The sequence below is a fragment of the Oreochromis niloticus genome, linkage group LG23, assembly GCF_001858045.2.
Source record: "Oreochromis niloticus isolate F11D_XX linkage group LG23, O_niloticus_UMD_NMBU, whole genome shotgun sequence".
Taxonomy (NCBI): Eukaryota; Metazoa; Chordata; class Actinopteri; order Cichliformes; family Cichlidae; genus Oreochromis; species Oreochromis niloticus.
In genome coordinates, this window is record NC_031986.2 from 481,155 (window position 1) to 502,442 (window position 21,288).

General features: G+C 41.3%; 1 protein-coding gene across 3 annotated transcripts in view; it reads right to left on the minus strand.

Annotated features, from left to right (window-relative positions):
* LOC100705556 (sodium-driven chloride bicarbonate exchanger) overlaps positions 1–21,288 on the minus strand; it is a 52,716-nt gene that overhangs the window by 9,015 nt on the left and 22,413 nt on the right. For 2 of the 3 annotated variants that reach the window (XM_013267247.2, XM_025903115.1), the window contains 12 exons: positions 16,631–16,774; positions 16,331–16,472; positions 15,971–16,131; positions 11,112–11,300; positions 9,044–9,132; positions 8,594–8,751; positions 8,347–8,434; positions 5,893–6,039; positions 5,198–5,298; positions 1,839–2,013; positions 915–1,048; positions 518–763 (listed from right to left, as the gene is read on the minus strand). In XM_013267247.2, the coding sequence (XP_013122701.1) occupies positions 518–763; positions 915–1,048; positions 1,839–2,013; positions 5,198–5,298; positions 5,893–6,039; positions 8,347–8,434; positions 8,594–8,751; positions 9,044–9,132; positions 11,112–11,300; positions 15,971–16,131; positions 16,331–16,472; positions 16,631–16,774 (1,774 nt within the window). The remainder of the gene's footprint in view (positions 1–517; positions 764–914; positions 1,049–1,838; positions 2,014–5,197; positions 5,299–5,892; positions 6,040–8,346; positions 8,435–8,593; positions 8,752–9,043; positions 9,133–11,111; positions 11,301–15,970; positions 16,132–16,330; positions 16,473–16,630; positions 16,775–21,288) is intronic. The other variant, XM_013267248.2, reaches the window with a different exon arrangement.

The following is a 21,288-nucleotide window of genomic DNA, read 5'->3' on the forward strand; positions in this document are numbered from 1 at the left end:
TCCGGACTGAATGGTCTGACAAGCTAGCCTAAGTCTACAACTTGGTGAGATTGGTTCCTTGGATCTGTTATGTTTTTGTGATTGTTAGTGTTACACTAGAGTTTCCCAAGGTGAAAATGCTTCAGGCTCACTGACTGCTTGTTTCACTCATAATATGTCATAAAAACACTGTGTGGACTTGTTGGTAACATTTTTCTTAGCTTTCTGCTGGCATTTATCAAAACTAAATGTCAGCCTACCCTGGTGTCCACTACACCAGAATAGAAACTCACAGAAGGAGCTTTTGGCTTGACATAGCCACTAGCCAGCTTAAAGCACGATGATCCATCCTGACACACACTCAACATGGGATTATTCATCATAAAGCACAATCCATGTCTGAAAAAAAATGAACAGCATGCCCGCTACAGTGCTGCACCATCTGCCGTTTCTTGATACAGCAAAAGACTTGAGCACGTGTGAGCAAATGTGCTGCGTTAAGCACACCGTGCATGGCCTGTAACCAAAATGTACGTACGAGTACAATGTGAGTTTCTGAAGGTTGTTGTTCTTGTTGATGGGGTAATGCACCCCCAGGTGAAGTAGTTTCTCCAGGGCCTCATAGATGAAGATAATGCAGATCAGTGCAGCAAAAGCTTCCTCGGTGAAGCGTGTGATGTAACAGACAAGCGAGCTGGCATCTGTGGCCACCAGAAGTAGACAGAAGAAGGCCGTCCACAGGCCAATACAGGCCCTCAGGGAGAGGTAGGAGAGGCCGTATTCCCTGACGGACACGGAAAACACAGAAAAACATAGCAGTGGCAGAAAAGCAGGTTACATGACATTTCAACTGAAGCATAAAACACACACACACCTATCAAATAAACAGAAATATTATTGTATAAAAAAGCACAAAGGTGTAGTAAATAACCTACTTGCAGAACTTAAAGAGGATCTTCTCAAAGACAAGAACAGGCCCTGTGCTGCCCAGGATGGTGAGAGGCTGCCCGGCAAAAAGAGAGTAGGCTATTCCAGTCATGGAAGCCCCGAATAAGGATTCGATAGCACTCTGGAAACACACAAAATAATGTTCTGATTCATTTAGTCAAACACATGTTGTATTTGGAATGTTCTAGTCTTCAAATCAGCATTTCCTATCATGGTGGAGTATAAGCTATAACTCTAATATTATCCTGTTCACACATGCAAGGAGCCAATAGGAAGTCAGACAACATAAGTAAGGCTTGGCTGGGGAAAAAAACCAAAGAGCCTGTGTCAAATAAAAACCTTTGCTACACAGAAGCACCAAAATGAAACTTTCCACACATTCTCCCACTTTAAGCTCGCTCAGAGAACTGCAGAGCTCCCATTGTGGTACAATAAAAGGAAAAAAAAAAAGTAAAGTCGTTTTTAGAAACTGTTTTGAAACTGCTTTGGATATGTGTTAAAAATACTTCTCACTTCATATAAAGAACATCTGTAGCTGTGTGCTTTTGGCCGGAAGCACCAACAAACTGGTCATTTATCCAATCCGACTATGGGCTACCAGCACATAGCTGGAGATGCATGAATGTGAATTCATGAATGTGATCTGGAGGATCCAACTGTCTCTCAAGGTAATACCATTTTTGTCATAAAACTAAATAAAGGAGGACATGTGAGCTTTGACCTGGTGATGGTGCTTAAAGATAAATTTTGATGAGATCAAATCCTTCAAATTCCTTCATTCAGCTATTGGTTTCAAAGGCTTTGAGTTTGATGCGGTGTGCAGATGATTGTGTATATAGTTCTTGGATGTAAAAAGATGCTTTTTGGGGGTGTTTATATAGGCTCGAGGAAAAAAATAACAATGATCTTACCACACGCCCCTCTGTAGCCTCACCCAAGAGTCCTCCAAAGGTGATCACAGGGGACATGCAGGCGCAGTAGAGGAAGAGAAATGAGGCTAGACACTGCAGACTGACAGCGTCTGTGTAGTCAGAAAGGTAGTGAGGAGCCTTTCTTTTGACATCCAAGATCAACCCACCACAAAACCTGTGGATAAAAAGGGATTTCATGAAAGAGCTGCACATAAGCATAAGGTAACAAAGAGCAGCTTATCTTACATCTTATTGTAAGATATTGTAAGATTCATATGCCTTTAAACACTAAGTTATTATCAGGGCACCCACACTAAAATTATTGTACCTCTGTGCATCCATGTGTGTGATTGTGTTGACTCATGGCTCCATCTTCGTATACTTCTCAATCACAGTGAGCAGGCTCTACTACTGCTGTGCACTGGGATGGTGGGGAACAGTCTGGAGGTGGTTGGTGTAGCAAGCTGGCAAGTGGGTGGGCTGTTGTTCTTATTTCAGGCTAAGCAGTAGGCAGCCAGATAGCTGAGCCTGGGTTTCCAGCCGATCTTAGTTTGCATAAGAGTCTGTACCGCAGTATACCGCAGCTAAGCAGGCGCACATCACTCACTCCTCTGCCGCTAAACCCTTCCTGGGTGCTGCACTCTCACTTTATTCTCACTTTATTCTTTCAAGGATTTTTTCTGGGGTGATAACAAAATGATATTCTTCATTTTTAATCCTTTCTTTAAATCTTATCTAATCTCAAAAACATTTTTGAAGGCATATGAAAGTAAAAACTAAATATATATTTTGAGATCTCATCCTTATATTATTAGGTGTTCATTGCTGAGACTTCAGAGAGCATTAAAAACTATTAATAAAATAAGCTAAATAAATAAAACGTGGGGCCCTTGGCAGCTTGATTGCTGAAACTGGCTTTAGTTAGATGAAACATCATCCCTCTGGTGAGGAAGGAGCCTAAGGTATTGGCTACGTATAGTCGGCCTCTCCTGGATTCAGTGCCTACATGTTAGTCTTATCCCCAGGGGATGGGACGTTTGCTTCCCTGCATCTTTGCATCAGTGCTTATATGTCAAATGACTGTACAGATGGAAGGTGTCCCATCTGATTTGACCTACAAGGATGTGACTGGGAGGATTGGCCTGCCCAACCTGAACCCAAATGGCCTTTTGTTGTTGGATTTCTACTGAACATAAGGGTTTCCAAAAGTGCACCAACACACTCTAAGACAAAATTGTATCCTAAATCATCTGAATGATTAGTTGGCACAATAACATAAATAATAACATTAATAACATTAAATGAGGCTTTCAGAGATAAAAGAATAACACACCTGTATATCCCTTTCATGCATGAATTATGACAACCTCAATCAGGATTTTTTTCTTAAGTATTTTTATTCATCTTTAGGCATGAAAAAATATTTTTTAACTTCATTTTTGTAAAACATGTACTTTTCAAAGAGCTTTTTACATGTCCACTTAGGTGGACCACTGGCTGATCAGTGGGTGGCAGGGTATGGAGTGACACATCAGTGTCCAATGTGGTGGTTTATGTGCAAGTATATCATCAACACTGATACAAATACAAGAAAACAGCCTTTGAATAGCTGTCCACTGTAGTCTGTAGTGACCACTATGCGTGAAAGGGATATAGTGCAGATTACTAAAGACCCAATAAACCTGTTTGAAAGTGACTGTAAATATAACGTTTTTTGCAGATGTCTTGATGCAATCATCCAGGTAAGGAAATCCCAAAAAGTAGATTCTGTTCATCTAGACAGAATCATGCATATTTACTGTTTATAAGGTTGGGGAAACCTGCGGTCAGCTGAGACTGAAAAAGTCAGGTTTTTTGGACTTTTGCAGATAAACAGACTTGTTTTACAACTAAAATGTTACTAGTAACTTACGTTTTCGCATTACTAAGTATATGTAATATGCAGTGTGTAGAAATATGTATTTTATCTGTGATGACAATGTTTAGCAAAGTCTTGTTTAGTAATAGAACACTGTTGCATATTAAAGACCTCTGACTTTACAATGTAAAGGGTACTCGGATTACTCTGAGCCCGTCCATTCCATGAGGGCAAGAAAGGCAAGGAGTTCTAGCCTGAAAAAATCTAAAAATAGACGCCAGTTAAAAGAAACTGTACCAAAGTGAAAGTGATTTCTCTCTTTTCATCTCAAACAACATTTTGTCATGTGCATGTGCATTGTGGATAAGCCTCTGGTCAATGATGAGAACCTGACAGGAGAGCAATAAGCTAAGCAAGCTGCTGACTCTGTTTTCACTGCTCTGAGATGAGTTATGATCTGCTTGATGTATGGAAATGGGGCTAGCATGAGCAAGTCAATAGATTTCAGTGATTTATCATTGTAACAAATATGCTTCCCCTTACTGACCACCATTGGCAACCTAGAAGAGCTGGTGTGTGAAACGCTGAATTTTTTTCCATCACATCAGCAAAAAAAGCTTTGATGATGGAGGAGGTGTGACCACCTCGAATTTTAATCAGGTTTTCCATATTAATGATTTTTTTTTTAAAGTAACATTTAATTCATGTAGATATTGAGATATTGAGTTAACCTTGTTGCTCAAGCCTTTAATTCAGCTTTTTTTATTTAAACAACTATTTGCAGCTCTGCGCTCATTAGAAGCTATTCATTTATAGATCTGTGGTCCTCAGTTTACAAACACAAAATTTTATAGAATATGATGTATTACTGTAAGTTAAGCATGATACAAAGTATTTAAAATTCATCAAAATCAGCAGTAGCAATAATATCTGTATCCATACTGATATAGAACTTTTTTTTCACTCTGTACACTTTTCACTATGTACAATTTCCCAGTAATGCTGTTTTACGCGTAGTGAGTGCTTCTTTTACTAAAGGAATGGTTCTATAAAATTCCTCCACTACTCATTATTGTCAGCTAATAGTAAATATGTTGATAATAACTATAGCAGTAATCATATTTTACAATTCTGTAGCCAGGAGGCACTACAGAAAGATGAACACATCCAGGAAGGAGTGCAAAAAGGTGCAGGAGGCTTCCAATCTTCTTAAACAGCAGATGAAGATTTTTCTTTTGGTGGTGGTGGTAAAAGTCACAGCACACTATTTGTATGAGCTTATAATAAATTAGAACTTAAACAAAAGGTCTCAGTTTGGAATTGATGTATGAGGAATGATAATAGGTAAGTAGGGCACTGCCTCTTAAGAGAACTAAATTTACAGTTTAAGGAACCGAAGGATGCTCACAGGAGACAGGAAGGTTCCAGGCACAAAGAGGCGTTTTGAGAGCTCAGGGGTCTCAAAATACAGCAAATCATGATCTTTCTCTTGGACACTTACTTCCCAGTGCGCTGGAGCTCTGGGCCACCATGCCCTCCGTGCTCCCCAGACTCTCCAAGATCTGTCACTCCGTTGGGAACTGGGGGAATCTTCCGCTTTTCCTGTGTGTTTAAGATCACTGTCAGTCAGCTGTCTGCTGCCCCCATCACTGTAACTCTTAGTTGGAATCAAATCTCCACCAAATACACTGTATTTGGTACAATATACTTTTAAAAAGTCAAATGATTAAATTAGTATGCATCATATTCTGAGCTCATCAGTATAACAATCTAATTGCTCAGTGGTGTGTCATTAATCCACTGCAGGAGCCTAATGATGAAAGAGAAATGGAAAACAATACCTGAAACAACATCTGTATTTTTTCAAAATGTTTCTTCTGTATGACTAAAAATTTCCCTTCAAGATGGCATCTCTCTTTTCAGAGTAGACCAGAATAACTAATGGAGGGAAATAACTAATGTTTTGGAGAGGATTGAGAACAGAACCCTGGGGAGTCGCATCAAAGCGCAGAGCAAAACGCAGTAGAGATCAGAGGAGAACACAGATGTTTAAAAATTCTCATCAGGCAGTAGGTCACAGAAGGGACTCACGGATATTTGTGAAAAAAAAATCATTATGTGCACACAGACTTTAAAATTCTACATAGGTGCTCGGATTAAAGTCCCAAAAAACGGTCATTTTTACTCACTGTTTACCTGGGAGGGCACATTTTTAGGGGGCTCTATTCTGATGGAGGGGTCCCACTCTCCTGGGGGTAACACTGTCACCTGATCCAGAAACTCGTCAATGCCTGCCACCAAGTCATTCCTGTCTTTGGCCTTGTAAGCAACATCATGGAAAATCTGTGGGGAGGCAGATTAAATATAACCTAATGAAATGTAAACTCACATAGCATACCAGCCATACAGTCAGCAAATTATTATTTATAACCTAACTTCATTCACAACAACAGCATCCAAAGTGAATCTACAGAGGAATAAGACACATTCATGCTCCAATTTCTGTTGTCTAATGTTTATTTTTTATCCAAAGAATATATGAAAAACAGTATCATTCTTGCTTGCACTGGCACGAAAGCAAATCATAGTGACACATTCAATCCATTTCCATATATGATGTAGGTTAACATCTCTGCCTTCTGTTTTCATGCATCCCAAAGGACTGCTGCCAACAGAGAAGGGAAAGAGAAAAAAAAGAGACAACATCTGGCTCAGATGATGCCATGTAACATTAGCTCATAGCTACACTGTGGGAAATCTCCTGTCAAGGTTTTCATGTCATACTTTACTGATTCCCAAAGGCTTTTTGTTGTTGATGTTTTTCTTGCTTTTTTGACATAAGTCAAAGGTCAGGCTCAGATACAGAAAAGCAACCCTGAAGCGGGTAGTTGGGCTTTATTTATTGAAGCTTCTCAACTCCCCGAGCTACACTAATATCGCGTATAAGCACAGAAAGCAAATCTCACATTGATTTTTCTAGGTTCAGGATACAAATGTGAGTATTTGACCCAGAATAACTAAGAAACCACCCAAGGATCATGGTATGTGTTGAGGCAGATTTGATAAAGGACACTTACTCCATTACTGAGAACAACTTTAAGATGATTTAGTTAACACTTTCCATTCCAATGACTTTAATCTTGACATCTTAAACTTGCAATGCATGATTTTCAAGAAAATGGATGGATGGATGGATGGATGGATGGATGGATGGATGGATGGATGGATGCTTTTGTAAAATTATCCATGTAAAAAGCTACAGAGTGGTGAGCCTCAGCCCATCAAATATGTGATTCCTTGCCTTAAAAGGCATGACAGATGTGTTTATTATAAACATATTTGTAAAATGTTACAAAAAATGTTTGGGGTAAAGCTTCCCACAAAATGCTCACAATGCAGTTTAGACGAATTGAAGTTTTAGAACACACAGCCATTTTCCCTCAGTCTGGCTGATATTACACATTTTTGATGTACATCAGACTCTTTAAAGAATTCCTGAGACCTGAACCATTATAACTTGTTCAAAGATACATATTTAAATTTAACATTTAAAGAAGCACATTTAAATAAAAAGGTGTAACTAAATAAAAAGTAACCCTTTTTCAAATCAGTTACTGATATGAGGGCGTGGGAATTGCAATAAGTCATCAATTTAACCTGATTCACAGAGAATGGCTGAGCTTGTATGATGCAGCAGTATGCTCTGTTTAGTGAGCTGCTGCTGATTGTGGCCAACACTCATAGGTGTGGCAGCACTGTCGGAAGCATGTACCGCTGCATTTGGAATTAGATAATTCCAAAGATAATTAGATAATTAGAAGATAATTAGATAATTAGAGGAGGTGGTTCACCAGCTCTTTCACTGACCACTGCCAGGGCTGACAGAAGCTGTAATTAGGACTGTGAACACTGCTTTGGTTGAGAAATTAGTTAATGGGTGGAACACTCATTGCATACATTGGCTGAGTGTGTTCACAGTGATGTTTTTGCTGCCCAAGTGTTTCATCAAAATCAAAAATACTGTATTCCAAATATTTCTAACTCAGTCTTATTGTGGTCGAAGCAATGATTGCATCAAACCACAGCTGGAGCCATTGCCAGTGGGCTGGAATCATCAAAGATAAGCCTTTAAAAATGAGCAACAAACAATAATTGATTCTGTAGCGTCTTTAGTTTTTACGTCTACTGGTAGTGTATTATAACTGAACCGCATCAGTATTGTTTATATCAATCAAAAATGAGCTAATATTTTTCATTAAAGAGTAAAATGTTGCAGTTTATGCAGTTTATTTTGTTTTCTATTTTTTAACTTTAAAAAAAATGGGTTCATGAGATTTGTAAACCATTTCATTCTGTTTTTATTCACATTTTACATAATATTCCCACTTTTTAGAATTGGGACTATCCTGATTGCAGTTTGCTGTCCTATTCCTACTCTGCCATATTTGATCAACTAAGGAGATAATGTTTATGATAATGAAATTAAACATTACTTGACATGCACAAGCAATTCCATTTTAATAGTAAAAACCTATAATCTGGAATGCCTTTTTGCATTTTATCTCACTGTGCCTAGAATCACTGCAAGAGGAAAAATATCCTAAAACACAGCATTAAACACTTGCTACTTCCTTCAGATTCTTGCCTCACCTCATCAGTCATCAGTGTAGCAATAGACCGGCCGATTTCATGATACTGTGGACCTTTCCCCAGAGGGCCAAGCAAGATGAAAAGAAACCTGCACAAGACAAAGAACAAAAGGTTTGGGGTAAAAGTCAAATCCTTTTTTAATGAGAAATTCAAAGGTTAACCGGCTCATCTATCCAGCCTTGACACAGAATATAGGGAGAAGGAGACAGAGGCAAGTTAAGGGCTTTGCCAACAATTTGTTTATTACCTGGTGGTGATGGGAACTTCAGCCAGGCCATTTAGCAGTACAGCCGGAGCTAGCCGGACAAAGGCCACCACAGGGCGCTCTAGGAATTCCAGCTCCCCTACCAGCACATTGGATGCCTCAGCACCAGGTGGGATTTTCTTCATGAAGTGGAGGTCAATCTGTAAAAGAAAAAGAAAAAGGAAAACCACTCATTGGTCTGCTTTACTTTTTTTTTTAAGGAAAAAACACAGTGATGTAGATGCAGTCGTACTGAACGTCTTATAAATGAGAATCAACAATACAGCAAGAAGAAAGAACTGCTCCTGTTAAATTCCACTCAGTTTCCCAGGGTAAGAAGCTTGTGATTTCATATGTAACCCAGGCTTGGTTAAATATACAGCACTACTTATGTGTCCAGCTATCAATGCCTGTAGACAAACAGCAGGATCAGTGGTGGGTCTGGTAGCTAACCTTGCTGAAGTCAACGGCGCTGTTTTCTCGGCTGACATCCTGTTTGCCCTCATTGTTGGCTGGCTGGGACTGAGGTGAGACTGTTTGCCCTGTCAGGTAGAGCAGGAAACCAACATCAGTTTTCACAGGGGCTCATCATCCTATCCCAATACCTCTTTCCCACACAACGACAGAGGTTTCCAGTGAGTGACTACAGGGTACAGTTACATTCTCTGAAAAAGGGTTACAGCACTGGGCCCTTTTGTTGTAGGTGCTGAGCCTTTATTGAAGACAGAAGGTTTAGCCCCAGTGATGAAAGAAATAATATTGTACCCATTTTCAGAGTGTACCTGGTGAGTTAAAGCTCAATATATTAACTGTTGCTAGACCATTTAAAGAGCATTTAAAATAAGGTGCAATCTTTAACTTTCAGTTCAGATTTATGTGCATCAGTTAACCAGTGCTCGTTTAAAGCACCTTATTCATTTTGTTTTATTTAAGTCAAAGATTTCACCTTGCAACTGTGGGCGTTAACGAAAACAGTTAAAGAAAAAATCTAAAAATATGCCTTTCTCAGAATGTCAACTCTTTAAGTGAGTGTGCTATGGTGCTGCTTTTAAAGGAGTTCCAGCAATGAAATGTATATCTGTTCGATACGACGCTATAGCTAAGAAAGTGTATCTTTAATATGGAAACTAGTCTGGCTTACAGCTGGCTCCTGGCCTACAACGCTCCCATCACCACATTTTGATAAAGCCCACCGATTAATGCGCTATACATTATTTATTTAATCTACAATAAACCGATTCATTTGTAACACTTATAATCCAAGTTGTTTCACTGTTTCCAGTCTTTCCAACAAGGGAAGCTAACAGCCTGTGGGCTTTGGACTCATTTTTAACAGACAGAAATAACAATGGTATTATGCTGAACTCCTCCTTTAAAGGAATCATTTTAGGATATCATTTATTCAAAAGCAGTGTCCGTGTTTTATTCAGTTGCCAAAAAGGAGCACAAGTGTATTTCCCAGCTTTTATATAGAAATGTTCAAACATTTCTATATAAAAGCTGATCCCCAAAAGCAGCAAAATAAAGACTAGTGAGCAGTTACTGCAGTTAGTCATTACTGACTCTTTTTTAGAGTTGCTCTACAAGTTCTTATGGTTTCTGTTTAAGAAACATATTGATGACAGTGACAAGAAGGGGAGAGTATTATAAAAACTTTTGTGATTCTGCAGTTCAATGAAGTCTAGTCCCAGATGTGGAAAAACTCACAAAACCGCAACAACTTAAACATTTCAACTCTTTATATTGCTTCACTTTGAAGCCTCAACAGTAGAAAAGCTGGAAGAACTTTTTTGTCATGATTATTAACCAGCCACATCCAACCAATCACAATGTTACTCTCCCATCCTTAGCACGTTCTTTTTATACTACTACTACTGTCTACAGACTTTCTAATCAGCCTACAGGATCTCTTGTTGCCCGTGCAGATTTCCTGATCTGTGTCTTCCAGTGAGATGGGGCAGAAGCCTTGTGCAACTGCCTGAAGGACACTAAGACATGTGGTCTTGTTTTCACCACAGACCATGTCCGGAGTCATGCCCCTGCTGGAGCTCAAAGGTGAAGAAGGAGTGGACAAGCATGATACACAACAAACACACTGCCTACAAGCCCTATAAGAAAAGGTCTTTCTGGGTGAAGTGCTCTTCAGGAGTGTTTTTTCAGGTGAACATTTAGGAGATTTTAAAGTGTGATAACAGAGGCCGTTTACTGGGTAAGTGAATGATATGCATGCACACGTGCATGCAAAATACAGCAGACAGGAAGAAAGACATACACAAACATGGAGAAACACAAACAAGAGGAGAAAATGAGATATCAAACAGCAGTAAAACAGCATGTCAGAGATGGATAATTATTGGATTGTCATGCAAAGGATAATAGCATTAAACAGAAACATACTGCATATATTTGTTTACAACATCAACACGTGAGTAGCTGAGGACATTACAGAGTACAGAAAAGCTTGCAGTCTCATCTACAGACTGGTGTATGTGTGGGTGTCCTGTACACGTTCTGTGCTCACCATTCTTGTCCATGGAGTGAGGCTCAGACTGCTTTTTGCCAATATCAGCAAAGGAGCGTACAATAGGGATACGGTTGGCCAGTTTTTTGTGGTTTTGGTGATGGTGTTGTTTGAGAAGAGCCTCACGGATCTTTCTCCTGGCATCTTCACCTACAGGGCCAGATGCCTCATACTGATCCAGAACCATGTCTAGGGAAGAAAACACACACAAACGGCATTGAGTTTAATGCAATACCCTTAAAACGGTTGAATTCACAAAGGCTGCTCCTGCTGGTGTCTGGTGCTGCGTGGCAGCCAGCAATACTAAGCTGATTATTCCAACAAAAAAACAACCTGATTTAATCACACCAAAGCAGGTTACATACAGTAGATTTGTGCAGCAGAACAGTTTTTACCACAATCAGATAAAGCATTCAGTTGATGACCTCAAAATCTAAAACACAGTTTGAAGCAGATCAAATGGTCCTCTGTAATGTTCTTGTGGATGAACGTCTTCTGGCATATTATGGTGCATGCTAACCTGGACTCCACCCCAATAAAAGCCATTAAATCTCCATCCATCCATCCATCTTCACCCGCTTTATCCGAGGCAGGGTCGCGGGGGCAGCAGCCTAAGCAGAGAAGCCCAGACCTCCCTCTCCCCAGCCACCTCCTCCAGCTTATCCGGGGGAACACCAAGGCGTTCCCAGACCAGCCGAGAGATATAATCTCCCCAGCATGTCCTGGGTCTGCCCCGGGGCCTCCTCCTGGTGGGACATGCCCGGAACACCTCACCCAGGAGGCGCCCAGGAGGCATCCTTGTCAGATGCTCGAACCACCTCAACTGGCTCCTTTCGATGTGGAGGAGCAGCGGAGCCCCTCCCGGATGGCCGAACTTCTCACCCTATCTCTAAGGGAGAGGCCAGCCACCCTTCGGAGGAAGCTCATTTCTGCTGCTTGTATCCGCGATCTCGTTCTTTCGGTCACTACCCACAGCTCGTGGCCATAGGTGAGGGTAGGGACGTAGATCGACCGGTAAATTGAGAGCTTCGCTTTTACACTCAGCTCCTTCTTCACCACGACGAACCGGTGCAGCATCCGCATCACTGCAGCCGCAGCACCAATCCGTCTGTCGATTTCCGGCTCCCTTCTCCCATCACTCGCGAACAAGTCCCCGAGATACTTGAACTCCTCCACTTGGGGCAGGAACTCATCCCCGACCCGGAGTGGGCACTCCACCCTTTTCCGGCTGAGAACCATGGCCTCAGATTTGGAGGTGCTGATCCTCATTCCCGCTGCTTTACACTCGGCTGCGAACCGTTCCAGTGCGAGCTGGAGGCCTTCACCCAATGAAGCCAACAGAACCACATCATCCGCAAAAAGCAGAGATGAGATTCTGAGGCCACCCAAGTGAAGGCCCTCCGCCACTTGGCTGCGCCTAGAAATCCTGTCCATAAAAATTATGAACAGAACCGGTGACAAAGGGCAGCCCATCACCCACCAGGAACGAGTCCGACTTATTGCCGGCAATGCGAACCAAACTCTTGCAACGGTTGTATAGGGATCGAATGGCCCGTAGCAATGGGCCAGACACCCCATACTCCCGCAACACCTCCCACAGGACACCCCGAGGGACACGGTCGAATGCCTTCTCCAAGTCTACAAAACACATGTAGACTGGTTGGGCAAACTCCCATTAGGTGCACCGGGTCTGTCCAGCGTCCTCCCCCGCCACCTGATCCAACTCACCACCAGGTGGTGATCAGTTGACAGCTCAGCCCCTCTCTTTACCCGAGTGTCCAGAACATATGGTCACAGGTCTGGTGATACGATTACAAAATCGATCATCGACCTGCGGCCTAGAGCGTCCTGGTGCCACGTGCACTTATGGACACTCTTATGCTCGAACAAGGTGTTCGTTATGGCCAAACTGTGATTTGCACAGAAGTCCAGTAACAAAACACCACTCGGATTAAGATCAGGGAGGCCGTTCCTCCCAATCACGCCCCTCCAGGTCTCCCCCCCAGGGACTCTAAGAAGGCTGGGTACTCTGAACTGCCACTCGGCGCATAAGCGCAGATGACAGTCAGGACCCATTCCCCGACCCTGAGGCGCAGGGAACAAACCCTCTCATCCACCGGGAAAAACCCCAACGTACCGGCAGCAAGCCGAGGGGATATTAGAATACCCACCCCAGCCCGCCGCCTCTCACCAGGGGCAACTCCAGACTGAGACAGAGTCCAGCCCCTCTCCAGGAGACTGATTCCAGAGCCTAAGCCATGCGTAGAGGTGAGCCCGACTATATCTAGCCGGTACCTCTCAACTTCACGCACTAACTCAGGCTCCTTCCCCACCGGAGAGGTGACATTCCATGTCCCTATTGCCAGTCTTGGCAGCCGGGGATCAGTCCGCCAGGGCCTCTGCTCCTGGCCGCCGCCAGGCACACAATGCACCCGACCCCTATGGTGCCTCCTGCAGATGATGGTGGGACTGCGGGAGGATGGGCCCATGTCTCCTCTTTGGGCTGTGCCCGGCCGGGCCCCATGGACTAAGGCCACCAGACGCTCACCCTCGGGCACCCTCCTGGCTCCAGGGCGGGGCCCCGGTAACCCTATCCCGGGCAGGGTAAACTGTTCCCTCGATGTTCTCTTCATAAGGGTCTTCTGAATCGCTCTTTGTCTGGTCCCTCACCCAGGACCAATTTGCCATGGGAGACCCTACCAGGGGGCAAAAGCCCCCAGACAACATAGCCCCTGGGATCCCTGGGACACACAAACCCCTCCACCACGATAAGGTAGCGATTCACGGCGAGGTAGCGATTCACGGACCCATTAAATCTGTGATTTTAATAATTAAGAGACCCTAACCCTAATATACAAAAACAGGAAATGATGCAAAGATCAAAAATTAATAAGCAGTTGCAAAATAAAATGTATAAAAGCCAATAGCAAATAGAAATTAAAATTCTTTGCTTGAGTATAAGTTTAGAACTGTGAGTTGGATCAGTAAGCAGACTACAGTGAGGAGCTGTACCATGAAGGCCTGCTAAAAAAGAGTGTAATTGCTACACAACAGCTTAAACTCAATTGGAGGTCATATCATGGTTATACAGCAACCTGTCATCTGATTGGTTTAAAAGATGACAATCCATTTCCTAATCTCAAATCAATGATGTTATCAATGTACGAAAAATCCTAAAATTCCATTCAATTTTATTTATAAAGCGCCAAATCACAACGACAACAGCGCTTTGTCGTTGTGGTAGACCCCACAATAATACATACATTAACCCAACAATCATATGACTCACGATGAGCAAGCACTTTGGCAACAGTGGGAAGGAAAAACTCCCTTTTAACAGGAAGAAACCTCCGGCAGAACCAGGCTCAGGGAGGGGTGGCCATCTGCCACGACCAAAACAGAGTAGTGCTGCTGGTGTAAATATCCCAAAGAGAATGAGATCAACAGATCATCAAAACGTCAAACATTATGTTACAACATATGGCATCTACAGCAGTATAAGCTACAATTAAAGTTAAGGAAAGTTTCTTCATCCTTCATTCTGAGCAACCTCTGAACTGTGATGTGTTTCGTTACTGTATATTTTAAAGGTGCTGGTCAATGTGAAATGGAACGTCCCAGCTAGTCAAGTATTGTATAGTATGAATACTCCTTCATTCTATCTGCACACAATGTGGGTAAACTGTTAGAGTAAGAATCAAGTCATTTATTACAGCATTTAATACATTTACATTGGGAATAGTTGAGAGTAAGAGCTGAAAATTTCTGCCTGTTTTATTTTCCTCCTTGAGATGATTTAATGTGCACCGCTCTCTCTGTTGATATGAATCAGTGGAGCTCACTCAATCATCTCTTTCTTGGTTTCATTCTTTCTCTGCAATCATTCAAACAAGACAATATTTATTTAATTACACCTTGGATCTCTGTGCTTTAGCAAATGAACAGACTATACTGGTCTTCACAATTAACAGCTAAAATAATAAAAAATTACATTTGATATGCTGTGAACAGGTGGGTTATGATCTTAGATTTAAAATATGTAATAGAGTTTAGCTGACAGAGGTAAAGTGGTAGTAAGTTTCAGAGAGGTGTGGAGCAACAAAAGCTTTGGCACCCAATTCTGAAACGAGGGACAGTCAGAAGAGCAAGTGAGGCTAAGCCTAGAGCATGTGGAGCATCTGGATCAGGAAAGGGTGGATTTGGTACTTAATCATGGATAGTGGCAGTGGCTGACATCAAGACATTCTATTGGCGGCTGGAAAAGGCTAGGATGAAGCACAGCACAGAAGCAGAAGTCTGTGCAGGCATAGTAGCAGGAAGTAAGATGCAAGCTGGAACAGCATATACTGAGAGGCATAACCAAGTCGCTGGGATATTGCACAGGAACATCTTTGCTGCATATAGATTAGAAATCCCCATGTCCTGATCCCGATGGGACATGCCATCAAAAGTGGTTGAGAACAACAGCACAAAGTTCCTGTGGGACTTCTAGTTCCAGACAGGAACCAGCAACCAGACACAGAGGTGGCTGTCAAGGAGCAACTGTGTGGAAATCCCAACTGACAGCAACATCAGAAAGAAGGAACATGAGAAGACTGTTGTATCAGAGACTGACAAAGTGTGGTCCAAAATAGAGCTTGACTTGAGCCAAGAACCTTTCAAGAGAAACACCACAAAGAGCTTCACAACAAAAGCCAACATAAAAACAAAAAGTTAATCAAACATGAGTCTAAAGATGAGGTTTTAGCTGGGGTTGTGTTTTTTTATTATGTAGATGTTGAACAAAGGTGCTTGTTGCATGTTTTGGTGCCAGGAACATCGCATAAACCCTTTTAAAAATCAATTCATCTAGTGTTTACCTGCAATCTCTTCCAGTGAGTTTGCCCTCATGTCCAGCATCACAGTGCCATTCATGATGCAGCTGCGAAGTTCAAAGAGACTGTGTAGAGACAGAGTGGCTACATAGGGTTTACTCCACCGCTCACCACCATCCTCAACGTCTTCCTCAAACTTAAGCCACCTACAACAAAAAGAAGACACACACAAAAAAAATTCCTCGATTTTGCCTTGTATTTTCCTTTTAGTTTTGATGTGTACGTTATGTTGTATCACATTGCTAACTCATAGTGGTCTGGTCACATCATTTAATAAGCTTTTATTTAGATAGAAACAATTCAAAGTCTCAAGCACAACAGGGGAGAAAAAATACAAAGGCGTACCTTGCTGTCTCCTTCCATTCAGCATCCTCACCCTCCCTGAGGCAGATTTCATCCAGCTCAGTGAACAGGGCGTGGGGGATGTGTTCCTCATCGCCATCCTCAGTCCCCAACAGAAACTGCACCCTCTGAGCTGGTGTGTCTGCTACAGCAAGTTTGATAGGTGGAACACAAGCACAGAAAAAAAAAAAAGCCAAGTAAATTAAGAATTTGCATACCACTGGAAGACATGGATTAGAAGCACATAACCCAGGTTCTTTAAAAATGTGTAATCTAAATCAGCATTGTAGAACCAAAACCTACTGTGCGATGGGGATTCTCTTCCATCCTCAGCCGTGGAATCCCTCTCTTTGGACCTCTTCCTGTGTCTGTGTCCATGGTGACGATGTCGTCGGTGTGACCTCCTGCCTAGAGGAACGTGAACCCCAATGTAGAGAGTGCGGTGACCTAGAGAAAAGATGGAAAAAGATGAAGATTAGCTGTGTCATTGATCTAAAATTTTACAGACCTAATCGGTGAGTCACTCACCAGTGACTCATACGCAGGAATACTGCCAATGTGGGATGTGGCAAGATTAAGAAGTAGCTCAGTAAAAGCCCAAAATGTCACAAGTTTAATTCTTAGAGTCAAACTTTTATTTATCAGGAAATGTCCTGATTATTTCGGTGAATGTTTTTAATTATTCATGTAAAATCTGTATTATCTTTTTCACAATCAAAATGCAAAATAAAACAGCAAAAGCAATAGACATATGACAGTTAAAGGAAAAATTTGCCTACAATGCACAAGGTACAAAATTTTGCAGCTGGGAGATGATGTGCATCAGAGATCATATGTAATAAAGGGAAATTGCAAACAACGAAAAAGCATGGAAGGCAATTGAAAACACAGTCCCAGATGGATGATGGATGATTGTGCTCATGGTGAGCAAAATTGAAAGAATTGCCTATTGCCTATCCCTAGCCTGGTAGAGGAGTTTAAATGTGCAAAAGTGAGGCTTGAGATGTCACTCACGGACTTCCGGGGATCAGAGGGATCAGAGGACAGGCGCAACAGCAGGCTATAAGAGAATTAGCTAACACTGCTGAGAGGACCAGTCACTGGCTATGGTTAAAAAGGGCTGACATCACTTGGGCAGCTAAGGCAGTCAGCTAACTGTGAGAGAAAAGAAAATATTCCACTCTTCTTCCCTCTGCTCTTCTTCCCTTTTCTGGGAGGCAGTGAGCAGGTAGAGCGTACAGCCCGATCCGGCTGGGAGGTGTGGGAAGCCAGATCGGGCGCCCCTCTTCCAGCTCTCCTCTCTGCTCTCTCCTATCTTGTCCCTTTTGTCTTACTTCTGTCTATCACCTTTTCTATCCCTTTGAAGAAGTGAGGCTCCATAAATGCTAAAGAGGTAAGTATTATTTCTCAGTTGCAGTGAATAGATAGGAGAAAATAAACTGTAGACAACTAAACAGAAGAAAGAAGAAGAGAAATAACAATTTAACATAAACCAGTGACACACTCTGGGGCCTGATCAACCCTGGCAGGGCCTCCTTGGATGAGGGTGTCTAGTGATAATGGCCGAAACACCCGATGAATCCAAGGTCCTAGGTCCTAGATCAGATCTCTAATCCCAAAAAAATGGCAGATTAGCTTGGGTAAAAGACCAAAAGTTGAGGCACACAACAATGTGTGCTGCTGGTAAAGTTTCTGGGCTGCCTTTCCTCATAACAGCCATCCCTCAACATTCTCTTCATTTAAAGCAATGCAATATCAGGGACTATAACATCTAGTCCTTTTACTGAATCATACTGTAAGGTTCACAAAACGCAACACTACAGAAAATTGGTATTGGCCAGCAGCTGACGTATCATTGTGAATCAGTGTGAAGCCTTTGCTGCACACTTGATTCATCCAGTGTTCAAACAAAAAGATTTTGCTTTCAGGATTTTGCACCAAAGGGCAATTTCCATATTAGGTTTTGCAAGTTCTTTGATGAACAGTGATGACTGATGGAAACAGCTGGGTTGCATTGTGCAGTCTTACATTACTCTGTAACTGCCAAACCAAACACTTTTACTATCTTGTTAAACTAATTATTATAGAGTTTAAGTGTGGCAGAAATTTTATCAATGTTGTTAGATCCCTGGCACAACTGGGGGTACGTACTTCCTGTGGAAACAAAGCTAAGTATCATTAGCATGATAACTGTGACAGAAGTCACCCATACAGATAAATAAACCAAAAGACCTGGTGTAGAATACGAAGAAAATGGGACTGAGCACCAATCCTTGTGGTACTCCAGTGAAAAGAAAACATCCTTTAGCCACCGTATTTTGAGTCATTTGCTGTGAACTTTGTGGAAAACTTGTAAATATTATTTTACCTAAACCTTTGTCTGCAGGTGAACACGTTGCTACAGGTGTTAGGACAGCAGCTGAATGAGTACATTGGTTAAATATGCCAATGCACATCATCTTAGGCTATTTCAACTTATAGACCTTTCATTCTCGAGTAGAAGTAAATCACATGTAGACTTGCAGTGTTCAGTTTAAACTGTAGCCTATTTTTACACATATAAAAAGAACCCATACTGGCATATGTTTAACTCTCACAAATGCTGGTTTAATAAAGAAAATGACCATATTTCAAAAACGGGACTAGAAATGAAAACAAGACACAAAAAAACAGGCTATCATAGCTTGTAGCTTGTACATAATTAAAAATAACAATGCTTAAATTGCCCAGTAATATAGAGAAGTAAATGCCATTATCTGTTAGATTAAAACCACAAAGACATTATTTAATGAACTACTACCTCTAGGGCCTTTGGTCATCTTTGCACAAGTTGAAATGATTTTGACATTATAATATCTTTTGTAATTACTTATTTTCATCAAATAAATACAGAACAGATAATGAAAGGGAGATTATGAAAGGATATTGTACAATGTAGCACAAAGGCCTTTTTCTAATGTCCATGTGTATGTATGTGCACATCCACAGGGTCAGTGAGAAGATAATGCGAGCTGACTTTCTCCTCTTTTATTGCAATCGAGCTGCCTGGCCGCTGCTGCCTTCCTGCCGGCTCGCAGCTCTGTGTCCGGACACAGACAATACTTCTGCACACGCTGTTCTCTTTATCTGGCTTCACCACTATATGAGGCGCTACATTGTCCAGCATAATGTGACACCAAATGGATATACCCCATGAAATTTGATGCTAGGGAGTCACAAAATAGGGTGCGTCAAAGGAGCATCACTTTCAACTTTAAGTCCTTTTTTTCTCACCAGAAAGACGACACAAGGGAAGGGGGTAGGTTATACTGTTTTCATCAACCCATCAAAGGCACTAGGACTTTTGTACAAATTTACATGTCTACTTTACTGAAAAAACAACACTCTTGTTGGCGTTCACCTTTAGAGGAAAAGATCAAACTCATTTTGCATACCACTGTAAAAAAGGTTATTTCATTCATAAATAATTTATCATTAGCAACCATTAAATATATCACTTTGTTTGTAACACTATACATGCAGTATTAAAGTGAAAGTATGCATTTGAAATTAGTGTTCATGTGAAAACTGTGTGCATCACAGTCATACATTTCAACACATTCCCAAAAACTGTACAAGTAATTCCCAGTAATACTAGCGTGAGTAAATTCTCTCAAGTATTTTAAATCCTCAGGATATGTGTATTTTTTAATATAGGACAAAAGATTATTTATTATTATATTTGCAATGTACAGTTGAAGTGTGAATACACTTCCTATACATATCTGATTGATTATCAGAAAAACTCTGTACTGTATATTTTCTCAGATGAAAATATCCCAGTGATTGCCTTGAATTGTTTTCACTTGCTTGGATACATGCCTAATCTCATCACAGCATACTAATCAGATTTAAGAAATGAAAAGACAAAAGATGAATCATCTAGGAGCACAGTGACATCAGATCATTTCAGGGTACACACCCTCCACCAATAGGAATCCAGAGAAAAAATTAGATCTCAGAGGATGCGATGAGAAAACGAACGACAGGTCAGAATAGATTTGTAGTTTGGAGGCTATCTTCTCCAACAGAGCATGTACTGTTGCAGATGCAAACTGCTCTCAGCATTGACTGAATTATGCATGTCAGAAGCCAAGGAGAGAATGACTGTGCATATGCAGGAAATTTCATATATGAACAGACAGGACCTAGGCAGCTAAGGAACACATAACAGGAAAGCAAGAGAGCTTTAGAGTTCATGAGCAAGTCTCACAAGTGAAGGACTTTACAAAAATAGAACTTGTCCTCCAGGCCTAAACTACTGCTGATGTCATAGGATGTTTCTTTTCCTTTTCTTCTGTTGCCACATCTCACTGGCTTTCAGTCAGCCTCAGCCTGAATTCACTCAGTTGTGTGACATGCTGTGTTTTAGCGTCCACATCCTCAAGTCCATGGGTGTGTATTCATGTATGTGCAGGTTTACGTGACTACTGACGAAAGTAATTCTGATTGGCTTTTGCGGGGTTTTGCAGTCTTCCTTGGCCTCTGAAGAAACAGTACAGTTGATGTTCTCAGTTTGTTCATCTCATGTGTGGCAACCTCTTGTACTTGTTGACATTGCAAAGTTTAAAAAAATATTTATTTGAAGGCCTCCATATTTCATTGATTAGAGATATTCTTTGTATATATCTTTTTGATGCCAACTGGAGACTATTTAAAATAGCTAAAATAGCTGATTATTTCAAATATATTTATATTCAAAATTCTGTAAAATATACATTTACAGAATATATTCCTAATGTCAGTAACTTCCTAAAGCAGCTGCTTGCTATAATTTCATATCAAATGTTAATCAAACATGAAAAAAGTATTTCTGGGGAACTCCAAATTTTATGCAATATAGAATATTGCACAGCAAGGTCAACAAGAGTAAAGTCAGCGTGCAGCTAATAATGGTAAGCATGCTAAGTGTGCCAAGGGTG